The 23,105-nt window shown below is 44.1% G+C and overlaps 1 protein-coding gene across 1 annotated transcript in view; it reads right to left on the bottom strand.

Moving 5' to 3' along the window:
• The window catches only part of LOC127691427 (guanylate cyclase soluble subunit beta-2), a 55,005-nt gene that overhangs the window by 22,038 nt on the left and 9,862 nt on the right, over window positions 1-23,105 (bottom strand). Inside the window, exons 3-6 of the mRNA XM_052191236.1 lie at window positions 14,361-14,455; window positions 5,145-5,305; window positions 1,972-2,071; window positions 904-1,100 (exon numbers count right to left, since the gene is read on the bottom strand). Of these exons, the coding sequence (XP_052047196.1) occupies window positions 904-1,100; window positions 1,972-2,071; window positions 5,145-5,305; window positions 14,361-14,455 (553 nt within the window). The remainder of the gene's footprint in view (window positions 1-903; window positions 1,101-1,971; window positions 2,072-5,144; window positions 5,306-14,360; window positions 14,456-23,105) is intronic.

Raw genomic sequence — 23,105 nt, 5'->3', positions numbered from 1 at the left:
TTGGATGTTAGACAACAAACTCAGAGTGGCTTTGGTGGCTGCCATTTGTCTGGGACCACTCTCAAAAAACCCACTCTCCCTGGGATTGAATACTCTCCCAGCAAGCTAACACTAAGAGCTTTGTACACTATAAGACATAACCCCCCAGGTCTTCAGGAATCACAGTCCTACCTGTATGTTTGAACAGGCTACATGGATTCAGTGAGATTTTAACCTAACACATGTAGCATCTAAATTGGCAATGATCACCTTATGAGCTGTAGCTAAGGTAGCCAAGGATGGGCTCTTGTCTTCACACTAGACCTGTGACTGGTTCCACTTGCTATGTGGACACTGAGAAGCTGATAGGTCCACTCATAGCAAGAGGATTAAGACATAATATACCAGTTTCTAACTTCAAACCCTTTATCATGTTTTGTTGTTGAGGTTTGAAGATAAAGTTCTATGTCTCAACCTGGCCTAAAAATAATAGCAATCCTCCTGCCTCAGCATCTCAAGTGCATTATAGGTATAAACCACCATACCCAGCTTTGTTATTTCTATACATGAACATTTTATAGGCTCAAGTACATCCTAGAAAGTCTGCATCAAGTTAACCTTGATTTTGCAATTCTCAGTTAGGAGTGTTTTTTCCCCCTATGTCTACTCTGGGGATGTTGGCAATGCCTGGAAACATTTTTGATTGTCACAACTAAGAGGTAAGGTTCTCATCACACTGGATATCTATCTTGGATACAGAGATGTCTGTGCTGTGATACAGGATCGTACAAAGTGCAGTCCATCACAACCCAGAATAACCTGGTCCTTGGAGTCAATAAAGCCAGGCCTGGGAAAGCCTGCCTTGAACTCCACTATTCAAGAGTTAGGGAACTGTGCTCTCTGAAGACACAACACGTTCAGTACCTCCTGGTCGGCCTGGATGTCCTCGCTATCTTGTGGCCAGTCTGCCTTTGCCCCTCTTATCTGTCTTCGAGCCTTCTGCACAACCAGAAACACAACATGTTCTTTCTTCCCTGTCCTTTCCACCTCTTCATTCATATCGAGGATACTCATGGCCACATCAGTGTCAAAGAAGTCCTTGGCCACAGCTTCAATGATGCCTGCAGTGGAACCACAGCCATGGTGAGGAATGGCAGAAGCCTGCACACTGGCAAAAAGCACCACACTATCTGGTTGTACAGCTTGGTGAGTGTCCTTCAGTTTACCTAGCCCGAGCCCATGCCTTGCCTCAAGACAGGCAAATTTGAAAGCTCGGTGGCAAGAGCATCAAAGATTTAAGTTTTGTGAGTTTGAATACTAAATATGTCCCATTATAATTTCTACTTCAACATCTATTCATGTTTTGTTTTTTGTTTTTTTTTCAGGAAGACACCTAACTCATTAGGCAAACTCTATACATAGTGGAAGCAAACTTTCACTGGAAATGCATTACAAAGATCATGTGTTCAAAACTGTTATTTTGGGAATCCATCTTAGGGGCAAAATGCAAACTATGGAAAAGCAAGCATGAAGTTGCCCATCAACAACAGTCTCTACATTACCAAAGGATCAGCAGCATCTACAGAGTAGCAGGGAAACTTAAGGGGAGTATGAAATATCCAACCACCTAGGTAGCGTTTTAGGGTTGGATATGTGCCTTTAATGGAGGAGTGTGTGGACTTAGAATACAGAAGTAATTGGGTTTGAAGTAAAATAACAAAAGCAGCCTACATACCAAGACTTTCTACAATGCTGATTTAGAAAAAAGAGTCAATAGATAGAAAAATCTCCACAGAATTATAGCTATACAACCAACTGTGCAGGGTATTAAAGAACATGTCTCCCTTTGGTGTTCCAGAAATTCTAAAAATCTCCAGATTCTTCAGATCATGGTGACAAGGGAGCCAGTCACCATAGGGAGTGGAGTACCCTGCTCACAGTGGATGTGTGGCCGCCCTAGGGATCTATGGGATGGGCTAATCCATTTCCTACCTGGTACAATGTGACACAGACCATGTCTGTCTGAGTAGTAATGGAGAAGCATTGCCCCATCAGCTCCTCCCTCCACGCGAAAGGACGGTGCGTTCATTTCCTAATTAACAGACACAGAACATTTCCCCACAGGGAACGCACATTGTTTATATTGTGGTTTTTATAGGCTCATAATATATATTTATTTTTCTAGGTTAACATGCAAAGTAGTGGGCTCGACCACAGCATCTTTATACATCATATTTTACTCTTATTCAGTCTCCTCCTAGACTGGCCTTCCACCCCCTCCAGCCGGCTCCCTTTCTTCCTCATACTCTTTGGCTTCATTATCACATGAATTCCATGGCCTCTATTTCCCACTTCCTTAAGAGCTCTCATTCCTTTCATGATGCCATTTTCTATTCTGTGATGCCAACACATACATATTAACATATGCACATATACATATGTATGCATACTTTTATAAAATACTTGAGTTTTTTATTTTTATTTTATGTGTATGAGTGTTTGCCTCTGTGTGTGTATGAGTATGTATATGTGTGTGTGTGTATATGTGTGTATATGTGAGTGTGTGTGTATGTGTGTGTGTGTGTGTGTACCACGTGTGTTCTGGGTGTCTGTGGAAGTCAGAGAGAGTATTGAATTTTCTGGAATTGGCATTACAAACAATTGTTAACTGCTATGGAGGTGCAGAAACTGAGCCCAGGTCCTGTGACAGAGCAGTAAGCTTCCTTAGTCACTGAGACTATACTTCACTGTATAGACCAAGCTGACCTCAAACTCACAGAAATCTGCCCACCTCTGCCTTTTGAATGCTGGAATTAAAGGAGTATACCACCACACTCGGTCTATATATACGTAATTTTAAATCCAGGCTCTGTATGTGGGAAAATACACACAGTATTTGTCCTTCTGAGTCTGGTTTCATTTGACATAATTGTTTTCAGGTGCATTCATTTTCCTGAAAACGTCATTTTATTTTTCTATGCAGCTGCATAAAACTTAATTGTGTGCATGTATCATATTTTCTTTATCCATTGATGGGCATCTAGGCTGGTTTCATTTCCTGGTTGTTTAAATAGTGCAGCAATAACCACGGAGAAGGCAGTGTCTCTCAGGCTAGAAAACTGGCTCAGCGATTAAGAACACTGACTGCTCTTCCAGAGGTCCTGAGTTCAATTCCCAGCAACCACATGGTGGCTCACAACCATCTGTAATGGGATCAGATGCCCCCTCTTCTGGTGTGTGTGAAGAGAGTGACAGTGTACTCATATAAAAAATAACAAATAAATCTTAAAAAAAGAAAGAAAGAAGGAAGGAAGGAAGGAAGGAAGGAAGGAAGGAAGGAAGGAAGGAAGGAAGTGTCTCTCTAGCTGACTTAGAATGGTATAGCTGTGTTATGAACTGCGTTTTTTAAGTGGTGTGAAGCAATGGTTCGTACCCATCAGCACACAGAGAATTACAATAGTATGTGCCCTTTACTATACAGATAGAACTGCAATAGTATTTATCTATTACCACACAGAGAACTACAGTAGCATGCCTCAGTCACCACACATTGAGCCATGTTCCCATCACCTCTTCAGTCACAAAGCATGACCATTTCAGCTCCTGTGGAGGAAGTTTACCTCACATCTCACTCCCTGAACATTTGGCATATGGCCACTGGGCTCACCCAGGGAAGTTAAAACGATGTTAATGAGAGAACCATGGCTTGGCCTCTATGATCCTTAGCACCATGCTGTGCTGCTTCTATCTAACCGCCAAGGGTTAGCTGTGGCCATAGTGGCCATACTTGGCCTGTGACCAAGCCATGTGAGCCTTCTCACTCCGGAAGATTGGTGGCTCAGAGACCCTCACGACTGGAAAGAATCAGCTCACTTTTGTCCTCAGGGTTGGTTCCCCTTGAAAACCAGCCCCATCAAGAATATATTAGAAGAAATATTATTTGCCCAGAAATAACTGTAGACACTTCAACAGCCCTCTTATGACTGGTGGGGGAATTTTTTTTTTTTTTTGAGGAAAAAGTCACTGGAGGTTTCTCTGAGGGAATGAACAGGGAGTCCCCTATTGCTTGTTCAGCAGTTACTCAGCACCCAGGACACTGGGCTTTAGTCTAAGCCAGGGAAGGGGTATAAGAGACTATACTACTGTCCTTTATGATGCAGGGCTACTGGTGAAAACAGGTTTCTTCTTGTCTTTCACATACTTATTTTATATTTCTAAAAGTGTGTTAGTGTGTGTAGTGATTCAGTCTTCTCCCAGATTGAAACATTCCATGCCTCAGGGAACTGTTTTAAGGCAGCAGGTTGACAGTTTTGCCATCATAAATAATTAAGGAGGCGCTTTAGTGAGCACAGTCCCATCTTATCCACATGACCTTATTATCCAGGGTGCCAGTGACCACAAAATACAGAAATAATTAAGAAAGGTCTTGGTCAGTTATAAAAGGCCGAAAGAATGAACTGTTTTACATAAGTTAATAAACTATTATTTATGCTATGGATGAATACTGTATCCAGTAACTGACCAAGATTTTTTTTTTTCAATAAAGCATTTTGATGTCTAAGAACAAAGTCTAGGCATTTGAATTTGAAGTTCTACCAAGACCAGCAAGGCATGAACTCCAGAAGGACATATCCCAGTTGGGAATTTAGTTTCCTAACACCTCAGTCCATCACCCCATGGGTTAATCAGTGTTGGATGGCTCCCAGTTCTGGCTCTTGGCCCTGCCAAGTCCTCACCCCCACCTCACCCCCCACCCCCACTCCTCCACCCCCATTGGTACTTTCCCAGCCCTAATCTGGTTGCATAAGCGATTATCAGCTCTACCCAGGCCAGGAGTCCTGAAGAGAGATGTGAAAATCCACCCCAACCTGCTTTTCAGCCCTTGTTCCCATCGTGTTTGGCACCTCAGATTCATTCCAAGTCTGCACCTACCCTTCAGCAGTGCTCCCCTTCCCCCCACCCCAGGCCTAGAACTCTGACTTTTTGTAGACCCATTTATAAAGGAAGCCAGTGGACATTTATTCTCCTCTTTTCCCCTAAGAGAGCTGCTGGGCCCACAGATGCCAGCAGCCATCGATTGTACAGCTCCTCTGCAGGGGACACCGGAGAGGGCTTTCTTTTTTTTAACCTCTAGGGCCACCAAGACAAAGTCCAGATGGCCTTACCTGATAGGACAGTGCCAGGTAACTGTGGAGGGCATCTAGGTTTTCAATAAACTCCGTGAGATTTCCTCCAAGTGTCCGCAGCATCCTGTCATAGCCGGACATCTTACAGAACTTAAAGAAGTATTCACCAAAGAGCTTCAGAATAGCTTCCATGGATACACCTGTGGATTACATACCCCGCTGAGTCAGACCCCTGGAGAGTGTTGCTATCCCTTGGGTAGTTTTTATCCATATGCAAATGCTCAAGTCCTGCCTCTGTGATACTTGGTGACCTCCTAATTCTTCACTTTCATCATCAGTGACACATCAGGAATCACCTGGGTGTAACATGGCATCCCTAAAGAAGCCAGGGAGCATGTTAGCCATGAATCCCTCCTTTCTCTGTCACATCTAAGATAGATATTTCCCAGGGGCCCAAGAGGGAGCTGTAGAGATAACACTCCTTTGACCACTGATCCTGAGCCATATTAATTCGGGGCAGGTTCTCCCACCACCTTACACACACCTTCAAACAACAGCCTGCTGTGGTATCAAGGGCTGCTTCTAAGAAATGACTAACACTGCAGTGCAAAATGATTGTGCCCAAAATTCACCCATAACAAGGGAGCACATAGCTGTGATGTTGACCCCTTCCCTCTCAGCTTCACTAGGCCTCAGTCTCCCTCCCTTCAGGGCTGTTTTCCTCTGGCATTCTCCATGAGAATTTCCCTATCTCCAGGCCACCCTGACTGTGCTTTCCCTGAGTGTTGTTGCATTTCTGTCTTCCTAGCAGAGAATTCTTGTGAACAGCAACAGAGTCCTATTTGCGTTTTGTTTTCTTTGTTTGTTGTTGTTTGTTTTCTCTTTTCTTGTCTTGCTGCTAGATAACAAAGTAAGTGCCGGATGAATTTCTGAAGTAGAGCTACAGTATGAGGTAGATTGAGACAGGCTAGGCTGACTCCATTGCAGGCTTCAAATTGGCCATTCAGGAGACTAGGCCTAAATCTGTTTCCAAGAACTGGGCAAGCCCAGGCTTCAAAAGCTGCCACACCACCTGGCCTAAGGCAAGAACAATGGGTCAGCAGCAGTTTCTAGACTTTCTCAGCAACAGTTTCCAGACTTCCTCAGCAACAGTCAACAGTTTCCAGACTTCCAGGCCCCAGCAGTGGTTCCGAAGTATCCCTAGGGATAACCAACAGATAAAGGCTGCCTATCCCCCCCCCCCCCCAAATTCCCCTAATGTGCTTTAAATTTGCTCTGTGAGCTCACTTCAGGGTCTCTCCATCTTTGAAGATGGTGGGCACCAACATGCTGGACTTCTGCAGAAAAAAAATACTCTTTGCGTTTACAAACTATTCGAGTCCAGGGTATCATTCTTCTGAGAACCATAGACCCATACAGGAGTATGTCCCAGTCTCCCTATTTCTCATCTCATGATGGGGACAGAATGTATCCCGTAATGTTTTATAATCAGTTACTCTTCTCAGAGTATGCTAGGATCTTGGGAATAGATGATTCTGTTAGTGTATCCCTTTGTTCAGATGAGTCATGGAAGCAAGTTGGAGACTGAATCTCATGTCCTCTGCACCACATCCTGCAGCCAAACAAGGAACAGGCTGCTCTCACAGTCATTGTGGATACAGGATAAAGGCCTCACTGGTATGGCCAGCTTGGAGATTCCTGAGAACATTCACTTACTTAGGGTAGGGTTCTGACTCCTGGTGGAGCTGAAGAGGATCTCTGGGAGTCCTTTCAGAGCCAAAGTTCCTAACTGTATCCTTTAAGGACTCTGTTTCTCCCGATGAACCTGGAGCTCACAGTGAGGAGGGCCCTGTTCTGCAGAGCACGTTCATGCAGAGTACTACAGACTGCCAGGGATGCAAAGTGGTCCTTACTTCCAAGCCTCTGCTCACTTAAGATGGTTAGAACAGGAAGGCATTATGGTGCAAGCCTGTACGTAACTATAAGCTACTCAGGAGGCTGAGACAGGAGGATCACAAACTTTTGGCACATCTGAGCTATAGAGTCAGTTCAGAGCTGGCCTGGACAATCTAGTGAGAACCTATCTCAAAGTGGAAAATAAGGATAGAGACATAGCTCTTTGGTAGAGGGTCACTTAGCACACATGAGCCCCCTAGGCTCAATCCCGAATAATATGTACAAGTGCACACACATACACACACACACACACACACACACACACACACACGCAGAAAGGCAGGTTTCTTACAGCTCTCTGTCCATACCCACAGCTCTGGGAAGATAATTTTTCTGGACTCTTGCACAGATAAATCAAACATATTTTGCCAAGACAACTAGCTAGGTCTTCGGAGTCTAGACAAAGGTATGGATGGAAGGAGGGAGAAAGTCAGGGCCTGTGTGAATTGTGTCTTTTGTCCCTTCCAGCTGACAACAAGCTTGTCTCTGCCAGAATTCAGGAGCCACCTGCTCACTCCTAAGTGAACTGAAATACATTTCCAACCCTGGGGAAGTATGCAGGTGTGGGACTGTTTCTGTTTCCTCCAGCCCCTCCCTGCTGCATGAATTCTACTCATTCAAGCTGAGATGAAACAGCTGTGCTATGCAGTAGGCAGCCTGGTGCTCTCTGCAGGTGCAGCTAGCTACCTGCCAGGGACTGTGAAGTGCTCCCTCTCCTCCCTGGGGACCTGCTCCTTTGACTTAAAGCTGAAAATCCAGGGAAGCAGAAACCCACAGTGCTGGCTGTTTCAGTCTCAGCACTTTTGTCTCTGGGCGCTTGGCACTGCTAACAGGACAGGACATCCATCTGAGGCTAAGTTCCTTAAACCACAACCTGGGCTTGGGTGGGAAGCTGCCGTCTGTGCTGCCCTTGAGCTGTTCTGGGATTCCTAGTGCAGAATGCCTGTCTGAGAGGGGACAAAGGCCTCTTTTTAAAATCAACAGCTGCCATACGTTTTTTTTTTAATACAGTTTCACCTCTGTGAATTTAGGATTCTAAGAGACCTCTCATTCACGGGAGACCAGGGACAGATGGAAAATGGGAAGGGAAGAGAGCCAGAAACACATCAGCTTTAAAACGTTATTTGGCAGTGAAAAAAAAAAAAAGATCTGTAGTATCTGAATTTTTTTGCATCCTTGTCAATGAGAGGAAAATTTTAAAAAAGGAAGGCATCTCTCCATTTATCTGTACAAAATTAAACACCAGCAATATTAACCGGGGGCTTTTGAGATTAGTTACCTAAGGGACCAGTGGGAATGGGCTAGAGAAAAGAGCTGTGAAGGATGAGGAGCTAGAGGCTGTGGATAGCTCCAGAGCTGTGAATCACCTTACTGTGTCATGTGTGAGGTTAAATACAAAAAGGATAGCGGAGAGTGCTGAGGCAGAAAACACATGCAAATTAACATTCAGGAAGTAATCTCAGCTCTTTAGGGGACTGAGGCAGGAGGATTACCAGTTCAGGGATCAACTGGACTACACATACAAAGCTAGTTCAAAGCCACCCAAGGCGACCTGAAACCTTATCACAAAATAAAAACTAGAGAGTTTGGGATATAACTCAGTAATAGAGCATTTGCCTAACAAGTGAGATGATCTAGGTTCAATTCCTAATACAAAGGGACACACACACACACACACTCATACACACATTCTCTCTCTCACACACACACACACATACACACACACACATATTGTGGAGCACAGAGGCTGGAGTCACTGGGGCTTACTGGGAACCAGTTTAGCTCACGGTTCACTGGAAGACCCTGTCTTAAAAACAATTAAGCATGGGTAGGCAACACAGCTCACTGGGTTAAGGTGTTTGCCAAGGACCTGCATGGTGGAAGAAAAGAACAGACTCCCCAAAGTTGTCCTCTGACCCCTCAACACACAAGTCATAGCAGATACACACACTTAATATAAATAAATAAATGTAAAACATTAAAAAATACACAAAAAGAAGACAGAATGATAGAGCAGGACATTCTCACAGTGCATACACACATATACCACATTCACACATAAAGATATGACATGAGAATGCGAAGCCCATCATAAGATAATAGATAACTAGATAGTAGAGGAGAGATCAATAATGGCTAGATGATTGATTGATTGATTGATTGATAAGTAGATGATAGATGATTGATAGATGATGGATAGACAGGTGATACGTGGAAGCAGAGAAGAAGAATCCATTCTGCCAAGTACCCACTTTGCTTCATTATCTGATTTGATCTCTAGAACAATCTCTGATATCACAGGTGTCACTGCTAGTTTACCAAAGAGGATGACACTAGGTTCATCCTTAGAAGTCACAAAGCTGAAGGCCAGCCCACCTTTGTCTGACTCTTAAATGCATACTGGGATGGTGCCAATGTGTCTTCCAGCCTGAGAAATTCTGCACTGATCCTGGAATGTTGAGACCCTGGTTTATGTCTCCATTTTCTGTTGGCTGCGTATCCTAGCCTGCATGTCTGGCTCTTGGTTTTAAATATTTTTAATCTTGGGTTTCCCATTGATACTCTTATTTTGAAATAAGTTCAGGGACGGGCTGTTGACATTTGCTGATGGCTCACTGTTGAAATGCATTTTACTCTGGATTTCTTAGCGGGCAATGTCTAGACAGGCACAGCTGTGCCAAGTTCCTGGTGGGGGTTGTCTTGGTGTCTCTACTTCAGGTCACCAATAACTATGTACTAATAACCTAAGTAGGCACTTACTCTTCCACAGAATGATTACTTGTCCAGTGTTCAACCTGCCATCTGGTCCCATCCTGATTATGCTAATTAGAAAGCAGAGTTTTGCAGTTCACAGAGTTGTGGAAGAGTCCCAAAAATCGCTTTAAACGGGGAGGGGAATGACTTCCTAGAGGCCACTTGGAAGGCATAGCACTGACTTCTTGGTGATGAAGCCTGTTTTTCTCTCTGTCAAAGGATGGAGCCTGTCTCAACTGACCAGCCTAATTTATTAAACAAGAAAACGCATGACCTAGCTGGGCCTCCCTCTCTCTGACTCTGGCAGTTGTACAAATACAGAGAAATCACAAGCTTCACACAGCACCGTGATTCCAATCACTTGTGTTTGTTTTGGAGAGGAAAAGAGGGAGAGAGCGAAGGAGAGGAAGAGGGAGAAATGGAGTGCAGGGAAGAGGGAAAGGGAGTAGGGTATGTTGTGAATTTGGTCTAATGCTTGTATTATGTTAATTGGATCCCCCAAATTACAAGAGAATCCACAGATCCACAAGGTGCTGAGGTCCCCGCCCCTGGTTGGTTTTGATTGGTAAATAAAGTTGCCTGCAGCCAATGGCTGGGCAGGAAGACAAAGGCGGGACAAGGGACTGAGGGAGGAGGAAGGAGCTAGCCACCATGCCAGGGAGGAAAATTACGCCAGGCCTGAGAGGTGCACAAGAGAGAGCACAGCCATTGGGGATCATGGCCCAATGATCTCAAGAGAGAGCACAGAGTAGGGGATCGTGGCCCAGGAGGGCGGCAGGTCTGGCTCTGGGGCAGCCAATATGGAGTATAGGTTTCAGTAAGTGATAAGTTAGGATTATTGGAAAGTACATCATCCATGTACAGGTTTGGAAGTGGCCCAGCCACTGAGCTCATTAAGGCATATTAAAATATAAGTGTGTGTGTGTGTGTGTGTTTGTGTGTCTTTCATTTGGGAACCTAGAACATTGGGGCCAGTAGCAAGGAATAGGCTACCACCGCAGGAACAATTTCAGTCGTGTTATTTGGTTTCAGCCACAAGTATGTATGTATCTGAAGGGACATGCACCCATGCATGTGAAGACCAGAGGTCTCTCACTAATGTAGGTACCTGAGGCCTGCAAAGCTTGTGACGCCATACAAGCAATGTATAGGTCTGTTGCCAAGGCAACAGCTGCCGTTTACCCAGAATTCCATAGCCCACCTTTACCTGTAATTACGTCACCCCCGGTATATAACTGGGCAACCCCACGTGGAACTATCTGGTCTAGCGTGTCTCATTGCGGCTCACGGTTCCACCACATGCCAAGTAAGTGATCTACAGCATCGTCACCAAAAGTGCACAGGCGGAGTGATCTGCAGTGTGCTCCCCAAATTCAGAGCAAATGTTCAGCAACATTCTGAAGACCTAGATGCTTGTTAGAGGTTTTTTCTGTGGAGGCATTTTGTAACAACATGGCTCGGCATGCCTTTCACCACAGAACTTTATCCCTGCTCTGTCCTCATGTGAAAGAAGAGATAGGGTGAACCTCTAGTGTCAATTCTTAGTGGGACACTTTACATCTAAACGTAGCTATTTTCCAAATACCATCCGCCTGGCAGCAAACACCTCAAGACATGAATTTTGTCATGACCCAATTCGGTCCTCAGCAGTTTGAGCTCTTAGCTCAAAATCATTTATAGAGATAGAGATAGATAAATAGATATCCTTCAAATGCAAGCTATTTGTGGTGATCCATTCTCTGGATTGAAATGACAGACCTTTCGAAAAGGTACTTGTGGAACGCTTTAAGCACAACAATCTATAGGTTCCGATGGGCCATCTCAATTTTAACAATATACCACAAAAAGACCTACAGACAGCATGTAAACAAACTGGCATGGCTATGTTTCAATAAAACTTTATTTACAAAACCAGATAGGGTCCCATATTTGGCCTGTAAGCTACATTGCGGACAGTTAACTGGCCACTGACCAAAGGACTCAGAGCATTATTACTAATTTTATCCACAGCCATTTGAAGTGAAGAGCAAAGCCAATCTCTAATTTGAAGTTCATTCTAATTTTAATTCATTCATACATAGTAATGTAGCCTGCCTTTCTTTCAGGTTTAAAAGCATTCAGTCACATTTGCTGAGGCCCCTAAACCCCATGCTGCTTCAAGGCTTACACTTCCTTTGTGTTTTAATTGAGTCCTCCCACAGCCTCCTGAGGTAATATTCTTTGCTGAGGAGAAGACTCCTCTCAAGGGAATTCTACTTAAAGTCAGACAACAGATAGGGTATAACTGAGTCTGCTTCTTTCACTCTAGAATGTTCCTTTAGCAGAGACCGGAAAACCCATCAGAGGCTGTTTCCTTCTTGCCTGGACCCCACAAAATAAAACCTAACAAGACAGCTTAGCTTCAGCATTCAGCTCCAGCCCTAAGCTCTGTCAGACTCCACCTTCTCAGGCAGGCAATTGTCACCTCTCACCACACACTTCTCACCTAGCATTCCGGGTCTTTTTCAGAGAGAATGTGACTACTTAGAGGACAGAGGGAGGAATTGCAAATGATTTGAAATGATTGATTTTGCCCAGAGACCACTGGCCTCCATCTGGAATCTCAGAGCTGCAGAATAGTCTTTAGAAGGGCAGCACTGGGGCTTTGCCTGGGGTGAGCATTGCATTAAGATCAAGAAAGGGAGCCAGGCGGTGGTGGCACACTCCTGTAATCCCAGCACTCTGGGAGGCAGAGGCAGGCGGATTTCTGAGTTCAAGGCCAGCCTGGTCTACAGAGTGAGTTCCAGGACAGCCAGGGCTACACAGAGAAACCCTGTCTCGAAAAAACCAAAAATTAAAAAAAAAAAAAAAAGGGTCTGGCTGTGGGGTACCCCGCAACACTTGATGCATCTGTAATGCAATCTCAATATCCAAGATTCAAGGAACATCACAAAAGAGTCTAAGCCAGGGACTTAGAACATCTGCTCTGCTTTGAGACAATGCTTTCTGAATATGACAGGGAAGCAGTACCCATGAAATCTCAACAGTATGGCTGCCTAAACAACATCCATGTAATGACAGCACTAGTTGATATGCTAGTGTGGGTAAAAGAAATTTCAGAAGCACCCACACCTTGGTGAAGAGCAGCAGACGATCTGGCTGCTGAGAGAGAGAGAGAGAGAGAGAGAGAGAGAGAGAGAGAGAGAGAATGAATCTGTTTTCTCCAGGGTCAAGCTCTCTGCAAGGTTATCCAATTCCAAGAGGTCAGACCTAAGCATGCTTGTATGAGCACCAAATGGATTCACTAGGGTGCATATAACAATTAAAGTAGAAGAGGCCATGAATTTAAGAGGAATCTGGAGGGATACAGGAATGGTTGGAAATGATAAGACCCTAAACAATTTAAATATTTAAAATTTTAAAATTGACAATTAATCTAGAAACATTGGTAATTAATCTAAAATCACACAGATGTTTGATTTGGAAAAGGATGTTTCACATCACAATCATGCATTTTAAAATGTTTCTGTTCCTTCATGTTTTTAGATTAGTGCAGAAGATATTAGACATTGTTATGGCATTTTCTGAGGTTTTATTCCCAGTCCCATTAAGCAGGATATGATGGCTAATGCCTGTAATCCTAGTACTTCAGAGGCTAACCCAGGAGTTTGAGGGTGGCTTTGTTTACCAGTTCCTGTCTCTAGACTACCACTCTGCTTGAGTTCCTGCCTTGTCCTCCCTCAATGAAGAACTGGGGTCTGTAAGTCAAGTAAACCCTTCCACCAGTCTCTAGGTAAAATATGCAAAATGACATGCCATGTGTTTATTTCAGCTCGCAGGAACACATAGCCTCACTATAGTCTAGGCCCACCTTTTTCTGATTTTTGTTGGTGATTCCATGGTTTAAAATACTCCTTGCGGGTACCACCAAAGTGCTGTCTAGCATCCCTGGGCACAAGAAAGCTGTAATGTGCTGACTTATGGTGAATATTTGTTTTATTAGCTTATTAGCTTTTTAAGACATAATGTCATAATGCAAATGGTTGTGAATACAGTGTTATTTATTTTATTTTAATTATGTGTATATGTGTATTCATGAGTGGCTATGAGCTCATTGTATGAGGAGGCCCAAAGGGGGTGTTAGAATACAGACACTGGTGTTAGACCCCCCCCCCCCAACGCTGGAGTTATGAGTCTCTGGTGTGGCTGTGAGTGTTGAACTTGCTTGCTTAGAAAGAGCATTATGCACTGTTAATGGCTGAGCCAAGGTCAATGAATTGCGTGTGTGTGTGTATGTGTGTGTGTGTGTTTGTGTTTAAACAGAAGCCCACATAAATGACTTTACACATTGATTGCTTGTCAGAGATTGTGACTAGAGAACTAAGCTATTTCCCCAAGAGCCAAAAATCAATATTTACTACCTCATTGTCTGTCTGCTGCAACTTCCTAGCAGAGCAACTGTGAGTGAAGACAATCATCTGTTGTTTGTTTGTTTGTTTTACTTTGCTTTGCTTTGCTTTGCTAGCAACCTTAAAAAACCCAAACAAGCCTTTTGGAAGTTCTTACCCAGAACCTTGCAGGCTTCTTGGATGAGCTTAATGGTGATGACGTCATCATACACGGTGTAGGTCATGAAGACGTCTTGCACTTCTGCAGAAGCCCTGAAAGATACATCGAGTGCAGTTGAGCTCTCAGGCACTGGAGCTCCACCCCTGCCTGAAATGGGGTGCTCTCCACTTTGTTGAGGTGCTCTCTCCACTTGTACCACAGGAGTGTGTGTGTGTGGGTGGGGGGAATTATGAGCCAGAACATAACAGGCAAGACCCTAATTTAGACTTGATACATTTCCATAATATCAGAGGACAGCCCTAAAGGAGATGATGGGAATCCCAGGCCCTTTGGAGGGTGATCTGTGTGGCTGTGGGTGTCCCTGCCTCTGAGAGGACCTCCTGTTGTCGGCTGTCAGGGTCATGCAACCTCTTCTTTCCTGAAGGCTAGCCTGATAATACTGTAGTGTCAGCCATGGACTGTGAAGGCTTCCAGCCCTGTTCTGGGTCTCTATAGCCCTGTGTGGAGCAGTCAGCACAGCCGCTGCGCCCTGGGACACAGTCTTTCAGACTGCTGTGGGGAACCAGTATGCTTGCCAGTAGTTTATTTTAAAAAATATAAGCAAATTGACATTTAAAATTAGATAGCGGAAGTTCTATTGAGAAGGGAGAGAGAAAATTGACAGCTGGAGACACCTTAGGGAGATCAGGACTTGAGACAGCAAGTTCTGAGAAACATAGAGAAGACATGAACCATGGCAGCCATGCGGGGCTTGCCGCCACACATGCAGGGGCTCACCGCCACACATGCAGGGGCTCACCACCACACACAAGGTATCGCCTTCACACATGCAGGGGCTCACTTACAGATAGGTCAAGGCTTACTTACACACACACACACACACACACACACACATACATACACACACACACACACACACACACACACACACACACACACACACACACGCTCACCTCCACATTCTAAAGCCATTGACTAATGGATATTTCATTGGAACATCAAGGACTCCTCATTAGACAGTATATGTAGTGATATGCAAAATCATTAATGCATCAAGCCAAGGCTGGTCCCTTGGATCAGAATAAATTGAGAATAAAAAAGCATGCAGGCTCTTGAACTGCTGCAGGTTGTAGGCATCTTATTTTTTAACCATTTGCCTCCTATCTCTCCAAGCTAAGAAATCACTGCTCCCCAATGTCTTCTAGATTCAATACAGAAATGAAACGTGAGACATGATGGGTCCTACACTGGTCCACTGTGGTTGTCACAGTTCCTTAGAGTCCAAGGTGGGTGAGTCATGAAAGTCACAGAAGAAACAAGAAGCTCTTCACGACTAGTCTCAGGCCAAGGGGGTGGGATGGATTTGAGCAAGAGGACGCTGTTTTGTCAAGAACCTTTCACAGTAGTAAGATGCGCCTACCACTGAACTGGGCACAGAAGTGCCTGCCCTGTCCTGACCATCTATCTCTCTAGCTCGTCCCTTCCCAGCTCCTCCAGTGTCCTTGGCAGCATCCAAACTGCTTAGCTGGACATTCTGGCTCTTCCTCCTTCCACTCTCCAGCCAGCCCCCTGCTACACACACTCTTCCAGCCTCACAAGCCCCTCCCCGCCCGCCTGCCACAGGCTCCCTCCACCAGAAGGAGGCTCACTCTCTCTAACCTGGCCAGCTTGGTTCCTCCTGAGTTTTTCCTAAGAATCACTCAATGATTGCCTCTGCTTGCTCCAAGTCACGCATCCACCCCAAGCCCCATGGCACCTGCCTGAGCATGGACCATTTCTGACACTTAGGAAGGCCCACTTCCTACATGACTAAGTCTAAAGATCAGGAGCGTGTCCCTTGATTTAATCTCTCCAATACCTAACATTGTCCCTGGCACCCAAAAGGAGCCTGATAAACATTTAAAAGAGAATTTTCGATTTTTTCTTTCTCGAGGCCTCGATTTTTTCCTTTCTCCTGTAACTCAGGATGATTTCAAACTCAATACATAGTTGAGCATGACCTTGAACTTCTGACCCTCCTGTCTCTAACTCCTGAGTCGCAGGATTTTTAGTATGTGTCACCATACCTAATTATATAGTGCCAGGAATGGAACCTAGGGCTTACTACCTGCACATGCAAGGAAAACACTCTACCCACTGAGCTATAGGGCCAGTTTTGTCTCAGAATTTTCCATAAAAGATGCAAATCAACAGAGGCTCACATTCTCAAGATCCAAGAGTTAGCTCTGATCCCACCACATTCTTGCAGGACGACTTGGGATAATCTCACTGTTCCTCCATTTCTCATCTTCCAGTGATAGGATGAGAGCAGATGTTGTGGTATCCAGTCCTCCCAGAGACTGGTGATGTTGCCACCTGACCTCTGATACACTGAGAAAGACTGAGAGTTTTACAAGTGTGACCTGTGGCATCCTTGCAGGCCTCCCAGGCAATCTCAGAGATCTTTATGGTAAAAATGGTTTTAGGGCAAAATGAAAACATTACTTGTCTTTTTCTTTGGCCGGAATGTAAGCTAATGGCGCAGTTACAGAGATGGGTAGAGCTGCTGAGGCCCATCCCAAATTGAGGCAGAGGGACCAAGAGGCCTCTCACATCCTTCATAGCCATTGCATCCTTCTGTGTGTGCAGGGGGAGAGGAGCTGGTTTCTGTACAGATTTTTTTTTCTGGTGAAGGCAGAAAAACTATCCATTTTATCCATCTGAAGAGCTTTGGGCATCTACATCTTGGGACCATGGTGTACAGTGAAATGGGAGGCATGTGTATACACAAAGCTTTTCAGCTGCACAAGGAGGTGGCACAGTTACCCTCAGGACAGGCACTGAGGCCACGGGCTTAGGAGCCCAGTTAGCCACTTCTCATTAGAGTATCTCTTCTGCTCCAGAGAACTATTGGAAGATAAGTGAATTACAGCTACTTGGATTTATATATTTGGCAGATATTTTCTTTAAAAAACAACAACAACAACAACAACAAAATAAGTGTTCCTTTTCCTCAAGTTCACTCCAGCCATTCTGGAGTGTTTTTGGTTTGGTTTGGTTTGGTTTGGTTTGGGGGGTGTTTGGGTTTGGTTTAGTTTGGTTTGATTAATTTTATCCATTCTGACTGGGTATATCAAAGTAGTTAGTTACTTAGTAGTGGAAGTTGGTGTGAAGATTCATCAAAAAGTTAGAGATAGATCTACTATATAATCCAGCTATATCACTCTTGGGCATATACCCAAAGGACTCTACATCATTCCATATAAATACCTGCTCATCTAGGTTCATTACCTTCTTAGTCGCAAGAGCCAGGAAATAAAAAACTGTAGCTGTCCATCAACTGATGAATGCATAATGAAATGAGCACCATTTATATAATGAAATGTTAAGAAAAACAAAATTATAAAGTTCCCAAGTAAATGGATGGAACAGGAAATGGTCTGAGTGAGGTAACCCATTCCATAAAGGCAAATATTGGATGTTTCTGTTGTGGGCACTAATTTTGAATTTTCAGCTATGTATGTTTCATTTACAATAGAAAATTAGTAAGGGGACTTGGGGGTGGGAGCTAACAGGGGATGGGAGATTGGATGAAGTGATATAAAGAGTTAAAAATATCTCCATTGAATAGGAAGGGTTAAACAGGGGTGTGGCATGGGACATAGGGATAGAGGACACAGAGGAAGAGATTATTCCTTTAGTAATAACTAAAGGAATTTTGAAAAACTTATATGGGAACTTACTACTGTGGGAGCTTCCTAAAATATGTACATACACATGTAAAAAAACCAGTTTGATTGGAGCTGCTCAACTTGATCCTACAGGCCCCCCAAAAGCTCAAAGCCAGTGAATAGGCTATCTCTTTTGTAATTCCTAGCCCTTGACCCTCAAGCATCATAGGTACTTCCAATTCTCCAGAACTCTATTGCTGGAGACATTGCATGCTTGAGTCAGAACATGGCAAAATCAAGATGGTACTAATCTGGAAGCTTAATCCCTATTAGCTAGCTTTCATAGTGCTGTGAGGTCCCAGGCACACTAGTAGAGAAGAAAACTATCATTTTTACTCAGCTGTTAATCTTGTGAGCTATAATGACTGACCTAGAAAGACATACACACTAGTGTAATAGTGGCAAGACCATCATGGAAGTAACCAACCATTTTCAGTTTGGGCATAAGGACTGCTCCAAAGAAGAAACCCATACATGGTACTATTTTCAAAATGAGAGTCCATAGCTAGACAAATCATAGGCCCAACAGAACATCCTACTACTATTATTCTACTGAATGGACACAGGAGTAAACTGACTTCTAATGACTTGTTATTATGCCATAGGTTAATGTATCTCTCAACCCTTTTCAAAGAACCTTTTATTTGCAGTAGATGACTAGCATAAGAGACTTCCGACTGGCCAAGGCATAGAGAAAAAAAGATAACTAAATTCTCTGCCCTAAATAGGGCATTTATATCATACGCCTTCTTTCAAGGCTCAAGGATCATTGTGTAAGATCAGGAATTCACTGATCATTTTGTAAAAACCCATACCAGAGTCTCTGTTCAGAGGACCTAGGCTCCAGCTGTGGCTACCACATAGGGATTTTTATACAAGGAAAATAAATGAATTAAGTCTTGAGAAGAAGAAGGAGGAGGAGGAGGAGGAGGAGGAAGAAGAAAAAGAAGAAGAAGAAGAAGAAGAAGAAGAAGAAGAAGAAGAAGAAGAAGAAGAAGAAGAAGAAGAAGAAGAAGAAGAAGAAGAAGAGAAACAGAAAGATCATAAGAGTTAGCAGTAGTATCCAATACAATGAAATGGTTTTTTTCCAGGCATTCCAGGCAGGAACTTAACATCAATTGTGATAGTATGTATAAGCTCAAGCCAGATAAGAGCCCAGTATGGAGAGGTGGGGGGCACAGAGTCGACCCCTAGTTCAGACACTTGTTTGGCTGATAACTGCCAAGAGTGGTTGACTATAAGGGTGTGGCCCCTGGTAGATCTACACTGCTCTAGTGGAGGGACACACATCCAAGAGTATATAGGCAGTGCAAACTGGACTTGATAACTTTTTTTAAAAAGAGGACACATAGTTGGATGGGCAAAGAAGAGGGAGTGGATCTGAGAGGAGGGGAGGGAGGGGAGAACACGATGCAATCACATCGCACAAAATTCTCATGTAACTAATGAAAGATGAGAGGGGAGGAAGGAGGGAGAGAGAGCAGGGTTAGCGTGTTACTTCAAGAATAATAATAATAATAATAATCAGACTCTGTTGCCCAGGATGGAACTGAAGTACTCCAATTACCGTGGGCACTGGGAAAGCTTTTCCTACTGCTGTGTTCTTTGAGCTGTTGGATGGATAGATGCGATTTCCAAATAGGATGATGAAGGATACACACATGTTCTCTTCACCTTCAGTGAGCTAACTGTGCCCCAGCGACTAATACAATACAGACGAGGACAACAATTGACCTCCAAGGAAACTGTGGACCTAGGTGCTCTATTAACACACTTCCAAGAAAGCCACAGTATGGTTTGAGTGGCTGACCACTTGCTAAGGATCTGGGAGCCCTAAAGAAAGTACCAATGGCTCTGAGGATGAATCTAATTCTTCAGAAACCTCCTTCAGGACAGGAAGTCTGGGAGCTACCCTCAAAGCCTCAGATTGGCCTTAAGTGGGGCTTCTTTTCACGGAGCTAAGCACCACCCACAACATGTAGAGTCAGCAAGCACCTGGACCCTAATATGACCTCAACAAATGGTTTCTATATGACAGAGGGCAAGACAGGCAGAAGTAGACTTCTCCTGGGACTCTAACAGGGAAGAAGCATGCCTCTTCAAGAAATTACTGAGAGTACTTCAGATGTGCACAAAAATTCATCTAAGTTATTAGTAAAAGCAAAATGCAATAAAACCATGGTGGAACTGCTTTCTCCCTGTTGGACAAAGCCTTCACCATCAAAAGCGAAGTCATGGCCAGGAAATGGGCAAATCAGTGCTGCTGAGGTCCCTGGTAGCAACGGTGAGGATGTCAACACTCCCTCATGGAAGGAGAGAGGAAGGTTATTGCTGCCTGAGGTCACAGTCAGCACCCCTTCCTGCTGCAGCTGCCCATGTGAGGGGAGTCAAAGGCTGGCCAGCCAGCCACTGAGTTGGAATAAGAATAACGATTTCTGGTCCAGGCATTTTTGTTAATCATCAGCCTTAAATTTTATTAGTCACTCTACTAAATAAGTCCATCTGTTGATTACATTTCTATTTATAGTTTCATGCTCTGCTTTTTCTTTCTGTACTGGACTTACTTATATGCAAACATATTGCAGAATAGGTTTAAATTCACCCCGTATTTACTTTGTTTTCACTTACACACTCTTAAGACTTTGGCCATACACAATCATTCGCATTTCTGCATGAAACAAGTACAGAGAAAGGACCAAAAGTTTGCTATAAAAATATAATGAAAATGTCACATTCCATGGATACCATAAAATCATTACAGAGAAGAAACACAAGATATCCTCTCTTGCCTGTTGCTGAGGACTGAATCTAGGGTCATCCACATTTTGGTTAGTACTCCACCACTGGGCTCATAGTCTAGCCCCCCCTTTTTTTTTTGCTTTCATTATGAGGCAAGACCCCACTAACTAGTCCATGCTGACCTTGAACTCTGTCTGTAGTTTCCACAGACATTGGATTTACTGTCACCCTGTACCACGCATATATATATATATATGGCGGGGCTCTGTCAAATAAGCTTCAGACTTCAAATGCCTGTTTCTCTTCCTGTTTAATTCACCCCCCCCCCCAATATAGTTTTACTAAACAAAACTGTCTCTTGTCTTACCTTTGGTAGTTCTACTCTCGGATGTATTGATATGATGTTTTGGAAGCTTGTCTCCACCCCAAAATGCTCTGACACGTTGGCGTCAAAGCCCTTCTATTAGCCTGTGATTTGAAGCAACTGGATAAGGTTCAAATACTTTTCTAATGAGGAAGAAGGAAGGAGACTGCCCCCAAGAGCAAGGCAAGAGAGAACAGCAGCTTCATACAGCACTCTCTCACTAGACTTTAGTTGTAGAAAGCCAGAGGATCATTGAAAGGGGATTTCCACCAAAAGGGACAAGGTGAGTTGATAGGATGGGGACTCCACAGAAAGGGGGAGGAATGGCGTCATTTTGCTGTTGATGGCTCAAATCAGTGTGTGTGTGTGTGTGTGCGCGTGCGTGCGCGCGTGCGTGCGTGCGTGCGCGCGCCTCACCTACTAGGCCCTTGGGCATTCCTAAGTGGATGAAGAGAGGGCTGTGTAACAGGACCCCAGACTTTAGTAGGCCCTGAGACCTTAGCATAACTGACTCCATGATGGCAGTACCACTTAGGCTGTAAAACGCAACATGTAGAGCACCACCTGCCAAAACTAAAACAAAAGCCTAATCCAAAGTCCACAGTTATGGAAAAGATTAAAATTGTACTAACCTTCCCTTTTGACTTCTATAGTTCTCTTTCTAGCTAACTGCTCCTGTTAACCGGAGTGTGTCAATCCAGAACATGGATTTTGTGCTTAAAATCTCACCTTGAGAAAGGCTTGGTCACTGGCCAGTTAATAAAGACTTTCTATTGGCTTAAAGTCATCTTTGAGGATCTTCTCTGGTGAATACTCACACTGAGGACCATTTATCCTCTTGTCCTGCAGGTAAGTATGAAGATTCCCAGGGGCTTCAGTAACCCACGCCTACTGGAAGGAAAAGCCAGTGCCTTCCTGCCTTCTACACGCATGGCTGCTCTGGTCCCTAACAACTCCCCTACTGCTGCCTTCTGTCAGACAGCGCAAGCATGATATTGCAGTCTGGTTGTTTTCTACCAAGTTCAGCTCACCCCAGGCCCTTTGCACTTGCTGTCCCCTCTTCCTGGAGCAACATACTTGCATGATCCAGGCCTGACTCCTTCCTGCCGGTTCATACATCACCTCTATGCAGAGACCTCTATGCAGAGCTGTGGTACAGCTACCACAGAGAAATACGCGTCTTCCTTTGCTCTCTTTCAAATGCTCTCTGATTTTCACAGTCCTCTGAGCAGTCAGAAAGTTCCTTGGTTTGTTTGTTTGCCTTCTGTTCCTCACACTAGAATCCATTCCCTGCCTCAGTCCCCATGTCTTCATCACTACCTCTGCCAGGTGCACTACCCTGCCTGCACCTCAGCTCAGGACATGCCAGGAGGTGAGCACACACCTGCATCATGGCGAAAGTAGCCCAGCTCAAACCGCCAGTGAGTACTCTGGGCAAAACCCGGAGATGCAGCTCATCCCCAAGGTCCAACTCTTCCCAGCCTGTTAGTTGCCTCTGCTGTGGAGATTTAAGCCAGGAGGTTACAAAAGGGTGGCTCAGAATTAGAAACCTATAAATCCCGACTCTAGGAGAGGGAAATCAGCAAGGCAGGCAGAGGAGGACACACATCTGTTTCTGATTGTTTCATATAAAATAAAATCTATGTCATAACGTCTGGAGACATAGTTCACTTTGCCTAATCATTTCTTCTTAAATTTTGTATGGGAATTGATGGCTTTTTTTCCCCCTTTCAGCAAAAATTCTGCCTTAAAAGCACGAGGGAATTTGTTGTTTAAACATAGCCCAAAGCAGACCCTTTGGCGCAGCAAATAATCTTGGCTTAGTTTCAGCTTGTGTTTATAAGCTGAATTTTCTGTATTATGGAGTTCTTTTTAATAGTATTCCCTAAATGAATCTAGTTTCATAGCTGGGCTTATTGGATATATCTT

The sequence above is a fragment of the Apodemus sylvaticus genome, chromosome 8 (genome assembly GCF_947179515.1).
Source record: "Apodemus sylvaticus chromosome 8, mApoSyl1.1, whole genome shotgun sequence".
In the NCBI taxonomy this organism is placed as follows: domain Eukaryota; kingdom Metazoa; phylum Chordata; class Mammalia; order Rodentia; family Muridae; genus Apodemus; species Apodemus sylvaticus.
This window is presented reverse-complemented; position numbering and strand designations above follow the sequence as displayed.